At 44.0% G+C, this 12,300-nt stretch overlaps 1 protein-coding gene across 3 annotated transcripts in view; it reads right to left on the bottom strand.

Moving 5' to 3' along the window:
- LOC119969118 (glutamate receptor ionotropic, kainate 1) overlaps positions 1–12,300 on the bottom strand; it is a 521,043-nt gene that overhangs the window by 120,924 nt on the left and 387,819 nt on the right. For 2 of the 3 annotated variants that reach the window (XM_038802333.1, XM_038802334.1), the window contains exons 9-11: positions 9,163–9,207; positions 8,115–8,228; positions 7,471–7,674 (exon numbers count right to left, since the gene is read on the bottom strand). In XM_038802333.1, coding sequence (XP_038658261.1) covers positions 7,471–7,674; positions 8,115–8,228; positions 9,163–9,207 — 363 coding nt within the window. The remainder of the gene's footprint in view (positions 1–7,470; positions 7,675–8,114; positions 8,229–9,162; positions 9,208–12,300) is intronic. The other variant, XM_038802335.1, reaches the window with a different exon arrangement.

The raw sequence follows: 12,300 nt of genomic DNA, 5'->3' as shown, positions 1-12,300 counted from the left end.
GCGACTGGCGCATTAGGACACCAAGGTTTCGCTGATTATCTACCTCTCTCAATTTACACCCATTCAAATAATAATCTTCCTACCTATTTTTGGTACCAAAGTGCATAACCTCACATTTACTCACGTTATACTGCATCTGCCATGCATGTGCCCATTTACTCAGCCTGTCCAAATCCTGCTGAAGCATTTCTGCATCCTCCTCACAGTTCACCCTACAACCCAACTTTGTATCATCTACAAATTTGGAAATACTACATTTAGATTCCCCATTCAAATCATTAATATATAATGTGACCAGTTGAGGTCCTAGCACTGATCCTTGCAGCCCACTAGTCGCTGCCTGCTAATCAGAAAAAGACCCATTTATTCCAATTTTTGCTTCCTATCTGCTAACAAGCTTTCTATCCATCTCAAGACTTTACCCGCAATCCCATGCGCTTTAACTTTACATAGTAATCTACTATGTGAGACCTTGTCGAAAGCCATCTGAAAGTCTAAATAAACCACATCCATCAAGTCTGCCTAATCAACTCTACTAGTGAATTCCAGTAGATTTGTCAAGCATAATTTCCCTTTCATTAATCCATGCTGACTTTGTCTGATTACACCACCACCTGCAAAATGCAACTTTCCGACTACCAACGTTAGGCTCACTGTCTATGGTTTCCTGTTTTCTCTCTATCTTCCTTTTTGAAAAGCGGGGTTATACTAGCTACCCTCCAATCTAAAGGGACTATTCCAGACTCCAAACAATATTAGAAGATGATGGCTAATGGATCTACTATTTCTTGGGCTACATCCTGAAGTAATCTGGGATGAAGATAATCAGGCCCTGGAGATTTATGCACCTTCAATCCCATTAATTTCCCGAAAGCTATTTCTCTACTAATATTAATTTCCTTCAGTTCCTCACTGAAACACGTGTTTCTCAGAACTTCTGGTACGTTACTCATGTTTTCCTTTGTGCAAACGGAAACAAAGCTTGAATTTAATTCCTCAGCCATTTCTTTGTTCCCCGTTATGAATTCCCCCGCTTCTGATTGTAAGGGGCTTATATTAATTTTTAGCAATGAAGATAAAGGTAATTCATGATTAATGTACTAGCTTTTTTACATGCCCCCATTATCTCCTGATTTATTCTCCATCATTTACTATTGCTACTGTCCGGGGCCCATAAACTACTCCCACCAGTGTCTTCTTCCCCTTGTTATTTCTTACCTCTGCTCAGATGGATTCTACATCTTCCGATCCAAACTCATTTCTTGCTATTGCACTTATTCCATCTCACACTAACAAATCTGCCCACCACCTTTTCCTTCCTGACTGTCCTTACATACCCCAGAATATTTAGTTACCAGTTTTGATCTCCTTGTAACCACATCTCTGTAATGGCTATAAAATCACACGCATTTATCTTAATTTGTGCCGTAATTATTTCATGCCAAATACTTCTTGCTTCTTTACCATTTTTTTCCTTTGACCCCATTTGGTGCTGTATTTTTATGTTTGTATACTCTGTCCTTTCTTGTCACATTCTGGGTATCATTACCTAAATAGCTGCCTTGCAATGCTGCCATATCATTTTGTTTTGTAAGCCTACATAGCCCCTCTCCAGAACTGGCTCCCAAATCTATTTAGTTTAAAACCCTCTCTGATTCGCTAGTTACTCAGTTTGCAAGAACACTGATTACAGCATGGTTCAGTTGTAGTCCGTCCCAATAGTACAGTCCCCAAATTCCCCAGTACCTATGTCAGTGCCCCATGAACTGAAACCCACTTCTTCCACATCAGTCTTTGAACCATGTATTCATCACTCTAATTTTACGTACCCTCTGCCAATTTGCACACACCTCAGATAACAATCCAGAGATTAGAACCTCTGAGGTTCTGTTGCTTAATTTAGTGCCGAGCTCGTCAAACTCTCTGAGCAGATCCTCTTTTCTTGTTCTACCAATGTTGTTGGTGCCTACATGGACCATGACAACGGATGCTCCTGCCCACCCCCCACTGTAAGCTCCTCTCCAGCCTAAAGCAGGTGTCCCAAACTCTGGCATCAAGCAGCCAACACAGCCACCTGGACCCTGGCTCTTTGCTGCAGAGAACAATGTCAATCCCACTCACAATACTGTCCCCATGGCTCCTCATACCTCCCATGCCACCCTATGATCCTCTACCCACACTCCATGGCCCCTCATAGTCCCTAAGCAATTCTGTGCCCTTGTACTTACCCCCTGGTCTTTTTTTAAAATATTAAATTTAGAGCACACAATTATTGTTTTTCCAATTAAGGGGCAATTTAGCGTGGCCAACCCACCTAACCTGCACATCTTTGGGGTTGTGGGGGTGAAACCCACGCAGATATGGGGAGAATGTGCAAACTCCACACGGACAGTGACCCAGGGTTGGGATTCGAACCTGGGTCCTGAGCGCTGTAGTCCCAGTGCTAACCATTGCGGCACATGCCGTTTCCCTTTTATAACACCAATGTCAACTTAATGCCAATTCATGCAACACATGCCCCACTCATCATCCTGTTCCCTTACCTCCTTCATGCCAACTGACCTCGCATGCACCAGGGACAAACCTCAGGAGACATGCTGACATAAAATAAAGCCATGTGTCACCATTTAAAAAACATGTTAATTGAAAAGAAAAACAAATACATAGAAATTGATTTAGCCCTAATCTCTTCTGAAAATAAACATTTCTATTTTAGAATCATTTGGAGCTGTCAATTAAACTGCTCCTTTAACAGGTACCCTACTGTAATAATGGCAGGTTGTAAAATCAGTCATGCAACAGGAATCCTAAAATTGTAACCCCCAGGCCGATGTCAACAGACAGAGTGAAATAGCAGGAACTGATTTTTAACTTCACACATGGGTTACAGAATTAAATACTTGACAGCATTGACAGTTCAATGAATTTTGGCAGCTCTTTGACAGCATTGACATTATTTGACAGTGATGAGAGTTCTTTGACAACTTGATAGTGTCAATGAGTTTATGACCTTTTTGCATGCAATCATGTCTACTTTTCACAATTGCAACAGGCAGCTGACTTACATAAAATGGCGCATTACCTCTCCCAAGGGTGTCCCAGGACCATATTAAAAGCATTTTGGGTGCGATTCTCCGAGCTCCGCGCCGGGTCGGAGAATCGCCGCAACCTTGCCACGCCGCCCCGACAACAGCGCGTGAGGTGTAGAGAATCGGCGCCATTTGCGCCAGCGCGTTTGATGCGGCGCCGGTCACGGGCTGCTGTATGCAGCAGGGCCGCTGATTCTCCAGCCCGGATGGGCCGAGCGGCCACGTGGAAAAAGCCGAGTACCGCCGGCGCCGCCACACCTGGTAACTGCCAGCGGGAACTCTGCGCGAAGGGTCGGGGGGGCGGACTGTGGGGGGGGGGGGGAGAGGGGGGCTCCGTCCCCCGGGGGGGGGGGGGGGCTCCGATGGGGTCTGGCCCACGATCAGGGCCCACCGATCGGCAGGCCAGCTTCTCTCCCCCGGGCCTACTTTGTTGCACGGCCAGCCCCTGAACACCCACGCCATGTTGCGTTGGGGCCGGTGCACTGAAGAAGTCCCCCGCGCATGCGAGTTGGCGCGGCCCAACTGCGCATGCGCGGGTTGGTGTGGCCCATCTATGCATGCGCGGGTTGGCGCGGTGCCCATTTGGCGTCGTGAAGGAAGGCTGGGGCGGCGTGGTAGTCCCTGCGTGAAACGCAACGCGTTCACAACGGCGCAAACACTCTGTCTCCATTTCGGAGAATCGCACCCTGATTTCCCAAAGAGGATATCCTGACTAAATGAATCCACAAGGCTCAGACCTGCTCTTACCAGGGCTTTGTCATTCAAACATCTATTTCATCAACATCACACATGAGTGGAGGCAGCTGCTGATTTATATGAGTAGTCGGGCATTTATATGAGTAGAAACACAGTCGGGCAAGCTATAATCCCCTTCCATTTCACCCCATCCCCTCCCTACAAAATGTGGGGGCTGGGTTTGGTAGGGGGACTTGATTCAGGACTCTGCTGATATATTCATGTAGACAGAGAGGCTCTCCATCTGTGCAAGAATTCAGGCCAAACACTTTCTGAATATAAAGACAGGTATATATCAGGTAGATAATATTTACTTTGAAAGGTTGAGCATTAACTAAGATCAATTAATGAATGAATAATGAATGCTATGAATAATGAATCTCTTGCAAATAATCTAGTTAGTGAGTATTCAGAACAAATCAGTTTTCCACAATAACCCGCTCTTCATCAAGATGGCAGGTTGTTAATGGTCTTTGTTGTTGAAGCATTTTACTGAAAATTGTGCTGTGGTTTGGAAACTCCAGTCCATTATTAATGGTCCAATTTGTGACTAAATCACTTTGCCTCCATTAATTTCCTTATAAGCAGAGCACTGCTTGTCACCATTTCCAGGAGCAAAAAAAGCCTTCAGCACCTTCCTTTTAAATTTCAGTACTGCCTATTTAATTTGCCACTGCAAAGTCTACGCTTGGCATGTTCAGAGTATAACAACAAGTTACCCAGGCAAATTATGTTCACTGTGCATTGCAGATCATTTTACAGACAGTGCATCTCTAATCATAGTTTAGGAGCAGATGGTTATTAACCTGTACAAGTCATACAAAAGGTTTGAAGTACAGAGTGATCTGGATTCAGAATCCTTCATGAACAGAGTGCTAAAGTATGAAATTTAGTATAAGTGGGATCTCTCTGGTAAGTATTTCTCAAGCTGTAAATAGATTAATATTTAGAATTTGATTTAGAACTTTAAAACTGCAAAAGGAACTGCAAGCTAGTTATGATACTGGATCGACAGAAATTGCCTGTCAATAGTAGTGACAATCGCAGTTAACTGTCAATCATCTGACTGCAGTTGCCAGAATAAGTGTTCAAAATTAGAGCAGGGAGCTGACTTAACACTTACAACTGGGTTGTGAGGGATAAGGGGCGCGATTCTCCGCTCTCCAGGCTGGGTGGGAGAATCGCGGGAGGGCCGCTCTGGCACCCCCCGCGATTCTCCCACCCCCCCCCAAAATGGCGTGTTGCGTTTTGCGACACGCTGCTCGGAGAATGCCATTCAGTGGGGAGGATTTTACAGCCATTCCCACTAGCGGGATCGTCCGATCCAGTCAAAGGTGACGCCCCATTGCGGCATGGTAGAGCAGTGGTTAACACTGTTGCTTCACAGTGCCAGGGTCTCAGGTTCAATTCCTGACTTGGGCATTATCTGTGCAAAGTTGTACGTTCTCCCCGTGTCTGCGCGGGTTTCCTCTGGGTGCTCCGGGTTCTTCCCACAAGTGCGAAAGACGTGCTGTTAGTGAATTGGACATTCTGAATTCTCCCTCTATGTATCCGAACAGGCGCCGGAATGTGGCGACTAGGGGCTTTTCATAGTAACTTCCTTGCAATGTTAATGTATGCCTGCTTGTGACAATAAAGATTATTTTTAAAAATGTTTTCCAGTGGAGGGAGGTGAATTTAATGGGACATCCCGTTGACAGAAGCGGGACCAGAAGATCGTACCACCGGCTAATAGTGGGCCTCCCTTTGCCACAGAAAAACAGTCTGCGGGGGCGCAGAAAATCCTGCCAGCAACTGAGCTAAGGTTTCTCAATCTACATGCACTTACTGCAGATAAGGTTGTCTGGAATCACAATACTTTCCACAAACTCCCACATATTTCAGGATGGCATACCTATCTATCGTACCAGGTGTGTCTAATCTTATTCATTTGTTTGTGGAGTTAACTAGTTAATCAGTCAGTAAAGTAAAACAATATGTGAGGAAATCTGTAATGTTGGTTTTGTGGGTTTTCTGGGTGGTGGCCAAGAGCTACAATACTCAGCACTCCTGGGAATTCCAGCACAAGAGCAAAGGGGGGCAGACTGGGCATGCACAAGGGCAACCGACTCAGAGAGGGTACAAACATGATAATCATAGGATTGGGGTTTTAAGGCACAAAAACGGAGCCCATGTGACAAGGTCAGACAGGAGCAGATGGAAAGGAAAGTCAGCTTCATGATGCTGACATTATGCTGTTAGCTCTGTTGTGTTGAGTGAACTGGGGCTCAGAGAAGCCCTGGAAGCCATTTGTAGCTCCACGTTGCTAACGTCTGAGGCTCAGGGAATCTCAGAAGCAGCTGTTGGCATCATGGTGGCTGCAAACCTGGCACCATGCGTCTGCTCAGATACTGGACTGCAGCCTTGTCAACACAGTAGACACAGTCTCAGAAGTGGGTCAGCTCTTTCAAGGATGCTCTTCAGAACAAAAAACCAGCCTCTTTAAAAAAACTGCAGTTAGAAAGAACAACTGCTCAAAAGAGGAAGCTTTTCAGAGTTAATGGACCCCTGCAGAGCTATAAAAACAAACAAAGATAAATCTTCCTTTGAAATAGCCTACACCTGTCAATCAAGAGATTTATAAAAGGCAATGGACCATGAAATTGAATGCAAACAATGCAGTTCAAAGGTTTTGGCTTCTAAGTATGCCCAGAGGCTTGAAAATGTTAAAGGGGAATAAAACTGTGAATAAGGCACATCGAAGTTTTCCAGCATATCAAAGGGAAGAATTTTACCTTCTTCTGACAGATCTCTGAACTTGACATGCAGGGAGAGACATTAAAAGGTTTCAAAAATCAGCGAACAAACTTCAACATACAACTTGACATGCTGACAGACAGTTTAATGATTTACAAAACCACAGAGGGAAGACCTGTCACATGACCGCGATCCAGGAAAGACCTCTGACCACAGCCCCTCCAGCCTAGCCCATGCCTCCCAAACCCTACCTCCCCTGAAAGACCTCCCTCAGCAACGTGGAGGCAAGTCGAGAAATAGTAGCCACCCTTTACCCCCCCCCCCCCCCTCGAGTCCAAGACCCCAGATCCCCGCTTCTCAGGACCTACACTAATTCATGCTTGTGTGACTCCTGGCTTGGTTTGGGGGGGGGGGGGGGGCAGAGCTGGAGTATCCCAGGAGGCCAGTGTATTGGGAATTAGCATGTTCTCTCCCTTTCTGGGAAAGAACCTGATTGGGGCCAGTGGGAAGTTGATGGGAGGTGGTGGAGTGGCTTGGAATGGGTTTGACACCCAGCGGGAATCCCATTCAGCGGGCCATTGCGATTCTTGCCTGGAGCTAGAAGCCCTGGAGAATTGCCCCCCAAATGGTGTTCATCATTTAGGTCTGAGATGTGGAGTCATTTCTTCATTCAGACAGTTATGAGAATTATTTTACCCCGGTGGATGCTGCATTTTGAGGATACTAATGGCTGAGATAGGCAGATGTTTGGTTCTTCAGGGAGTCAAGGCATGTGGGGATCACGTGATAAAGTAGAGTTGAGGCAGAAGATCTGCCATGATCATTTTGAATGTTAGAGTGAGCTTAGGGGGCGGGGCATTATTTGGTCTAATCTTGTCCTTATTTCAAATGTTATGTTCTTAGCACTTACATGCTCAATGAGCTCTCCAACCATTCCATTCCATTCGCTTTTCTCATTCTGTGCCCCATACTTTCCATCGGTTACGAGTTTAACTTCATAAGTGAAGCCCAGTATATTTGATAACTCTTTCAACAAGTCAAGGCAATAGCCTTCAAAACGGTCATTGCCATAAAGAGGCTTGTCAGATTTCTTATGCATCACATAGGGATCTTCCTACAGAACAGAGCAGATAAATGAATTATTTCAGAACATTATCAGGCAATTCAAAGACATTACCCCTTGCAATTAGTTTGAAAGGTTGTAATCATACTGATAAAAGGAGCAACATGTGTATTTGTTTCTCTAAATAAATCAGCTCTGATAATAGTTATTGATCATTAATCAGTGTTGTCTTGGTCACAACAGTTTTAGTAAGATTTCTTGTTAGCTTTCTATTCTTTTTTTCACCTAGAACTCCATTACAATCAGAACATTATTATTGTTACTAGACTGCTGATTTCCTCTTAAAATCTATTATAGGTTTGCCTAATTTTCAGGAGCAGTTGTCAACAAGAAATCTTACTAAAGCTGTTTTATTTGCATGTCTGAACTATTGTAGTTTAAATACAATAATGCAAAGGCAATTTTACAAAAACCAACATCAACAAGCTTACCAAAATGGTGGTAACCAAAAGAGTCTTATTGGCCAAAGAGTCAGTGACATTGGAAGATTTGTCCCTTAGGCTGTCTGTCATGTTAAGTCCTGAGTTCGAATTCCAGATTCCAATCTGCAACCGAGAGATAAAATAATCTTCAAGTTAGATTCAGTATGATATTTCTCAGAATATTTTTCGCTTCAACACATGTGTGAATTTAATGGCCCAATCAAAGACCAAACCTACTTTTCACAAAGCCAGTCCCAACAATTTAAATCTGTTTTGGCTTCAGTAGAAGTTAAATGTGAATTAAATACAGTAAATTGGAGCTTCAGTATTGCTGATTAACACAGACCACAACGTGACATGCGTCATTTTGATTTAGCATAGCTGACTGAATCGAGTGAGATCCCTTAGTCAGAAGTCAATGAAAAATACCGATCAATGAACAAAACAAATGTATTAAAATATGGCATTTTCTCATATATTGCAAAGTCAAGAATTGATTGATAGGTGGCGAGGGCAGTTTTGGTCAGCTAAATATCCTTTTTTCATTGTGCTTCTCTTATGCTGCATTATCTCATCAGTGACAGTTGATTTTTCAGCATTATTCTGGAGGGAAGCTGCAGTATTACCATGGTCAGGAAGGCCGAGGTTTGGTAAATGTGGATTCTAACATAAAGCATCAATTACTTCACTTATTTCTGAACGTTTGTAGTGATAGTGAAGAAGTGGTGAAACACTTGGGTCTTTTCAAGTGAATTCAATGGAGGTAAAGTGGGCAGCCAGAATAAATTCTCATAAAAATAGGTCTGAAAAATACATTTCCCACCGGGAATTCTTTTTGAAGTGTTGTGACTTATTCCAACATTTTGGGGTATCCTGGGAATCAATGCATCTGCCTGAGCCATGAATGCAGATCACAAATTGCAGTAGAGGTTATTTTGTATTTAGAAACATAATGTTTCACTTAATGCAAAAAAAACCTTACACTGGAACTACACTAAGCACAAGAAACTATACAAATTACACAAATATAATACAGGTCACTTCTCTTAGTACAAACCTTCTGCCATACTTTACTGTAGTGATAACGAGTGCCACCAGAAGGCTTGTAAGAAATAAAGGAGCTTGTTAAAGTAAAATGATCTTACTATTGGGTTAGAACAAAATGAAAGAGGAATCAAAGAAATGCTAGTAAATAGATATGAGCAACCTATTGTAACCAATGCAGACGCCAAAATTTTCACAGGAACTTCATTGCAGTGTTAATGTAAGTCTAACTTGTGACACTAATAAAGATTATTATTATTAATTCCATAGTTTTTAGTGTGTTCTGTAAATGGCAAGGATGTTCTTACATTAGTCAGTAAAGATAGCCCTAAGTCAAGGTCTGCACCCAAATTTTATGGTCAGCAATGAAGGAGCTTTACTTACTGAAAGTCCTTGTGAGATCTAGTGAACTGTGCGGTAGGAACTTTAACTCTCTCAACTTGCGATTAAATGTAATTACATCATCACGCATTCCAAGCAATCAATCACATTAAAGAACTTTCACAGACAGCCAACCAGGACATGAACATCATTAATAATTCAGTCACTTTATAAAGATTTTACAGACAGCAATCTAAAAATTGGGACGTACCCATAGGCCAATGACAGATGCTTAAAACTGAAACAAACTTTAAAAAAATGTTATTTCAAAATCTATTTTAAAATCTAGTAACTAATCTTTATGGAGCCACGTAACAAAATTCCATGAATACAAGATTATATTTTCCCAGGCCAGATTAATTGTTCCGTAGTAGTTATTACTCAGATTGATGTTCAATAAACCCAGTTACACCACAATGAACAAGGCTCAAGATGTGAGAGCGGAAAGGGGAGGTTTCTCAACCAATAACTATTTGCCTGCATTTGGGTAATGTTCACAGCCCAGTCTGGAGAAGAAAAGTGAATGGCAGGCCATAACTTAAGGATTTCCCAGTTCATCTATGTTTTCTAAATCCTGTAGTTGTGCTCAAATTCCGAGGGGAAATGAAGGTAAATGCTGACAGTCCACTGTCAAAATCTTGGCAAATTTCCAGCCCTTGGTATTGATGCCTATTACACTTTGTATACCTATTGCCTTTACTCTGCCCACTAAATGGAATGGGATGAGGGTCCAATTTATAGATCTTGCTACTTGGACTTACTGGGTTTTTATGGACTGCCAATTGATTGCTTTAATTTTGGTAGGCAAATAAATAAATGTTCCATTAGATAGTTCAATTAGACAACAATGTTTGGGATAAGCTTATTGAACTGCAAACAAGCAATAGTATTTACATGACATCTTAACATAGGCAATTATCCCAATATGCCTGACAAGGGCAAAATCAAAAATCAACGTCAATCGAAAGAATGCAAACAACTTGCATTGTAATAGCGCCTTTAATGTAGCAAGATGTCTCAAGGTGCCTCATGGTTATCAAACAAAGTTTGACACTGAACCATAAGACAAGATATTAGGACATGTGGTCTTAGAGGAGAGAGAGAGACAGTGAAGTTGAGAGAGGGACGAGCTTAGCGTCCAGGCAAATAAATGTTGGAACAATGAAAACATTTGTGTGAGAGTCCAGAATTGGAGGTGTGCATAAATTCTGGAGGGTTGTAGAATTGGTGGGAATTTACAGAAATGTAGGAATTTGTCGCATGTTGTACGGCACGACCACTGCAGGTCGTCGCCGTGCGCATGCGTGGCCACGGACCTGGCCATTCTCCAGCCATTTTTGGCGCGGGAGCTGGTAATTTTACCCAATGCTGCTGTTAGCTTCTCACCGGTCCCAGAATCAGTGAGGGTTTGGTCGGCCGATTTTGGCATTGTAAAAAGCCACAGTTCCCACCCCGGCGTCGGCATTTAGACGCACAAATGGAGAACCAGCCCCTGATTTTTAAAGTGGAGATTTGTTGGATCAGGAGCCAAAGTAGGTCAGTGAACACATGAATGGGAGATAAATGGGATTGGGTGGCATGGTGGCACACTAGTTAGCACTGCTGCCTCACAGTACCAGAGACCTGGGTTCAGTTCTGACCTTAGGTAACTGTATGGAAGGGCAGCACGGTGGCCAAGTGGTTAGCACAACCGCCTCACGGCGCTGAGGTCCCAGGTTCGATCCCGGCTCTGGGTCACTGTCTGTGTGGAGTTTGCACATTCTCCCCGTGTCTGCGTGGGTTTCGCCCCCACAACCCAAAAATGTGCAGAGTAGGTGGATTGGCCACGCTAAATTGCCCCTTAATTGGAAAAAATAATTGGGTAATCTAAATTTATAAAAAAAAAAAGGTAACTGTATGGCGTCTGCACAGTCTCTTCGTGTCGCCGTGGGTTTCCTCACACAGTCCAAAGATGCGCAGGTTAGGTTGATTGGCTGTGTTAAATTGCATCCAAAAAGGTTAATTGGGCTTACGGGCATAGGGTGGGGGTGTGGGCCTCGGTAGGGTATTCCTTCGGAGGGTTGGTGCAGACTCGATGAGCTGAATGGCCTCCTTCTGCACTGTGATGCAAGTTAGGATCTGGGCAGCAGAGTTTTGGATGAGTACAAATTTGTAGAGGGTGGAAGAAAGTTGACTGCCAGCAGAGCATTAGAATGGTCAAGTCCAATGACTGTCACCGACTGCGGGTACTTTGGACACCTTCACTAATGGTGCTGATGTCATGCACCAGACTCTCTACTGCGGTTGCCGCCTCGGTACCACGCATTGCCGGTGAAATCTCCTGCACCCGTAGCCTCTGGGACTTCTCTAAGCGGCTATGGACCTGCTTGAGTGTCACAGGCGTTCCCTAACGTCTCCATTGGCTTCGGGAAACCCTGTCCCACACGTTCAGCATCAGGCTGGGGCCTAGCTGGGTTCTGACATCCAGCAGCCCTCTGTCTCACCTGGGGGTTCCTGCCTCCGCCTGTTTTACATCAGCATAAGTGTGGCCCTCACCAGATTGTGCCCCAGAAGCCTGGCATTTCCCACCGAGGTGTGTGTATCTGAGCTGGTGGAGGGTTGGCATGGCAGCTGTGACACGACTATTACTGCAGCATCCTCAAAGCTATCCTCTGAGGTGGTCTCCTGGGAGGCTGGAGAGGGTGCCACCGAGGATGGGCCGATGTCAACGGCTGGAGGTCCTGCAGGAGAATGGACATGTGGTCAGTGGAAGGGATGGGTCAGTCAGTCA

The sequence above is a fragment of the Scyliorhinus canicula genome, chromosome 7 (genome assembly GCF_902713615.1).
Source record: "Scyliorhinus canicula chromosome 7, sScyCan1.1, whole genome shotgun sequence".
Taxonomy (NCBI): Eukaryota; Metazoa; Chordata; class Chondrichthyes; order Carcharhiniformes; family Scyliorhinidae; genus Scyliorhinus; species Scyliorhinus canicula.
The sequence above is the reverse complement of the archived record's forward strand: the minus strand, read 5'-3'. Positions and strand labels throughout refer to the sequence as shown.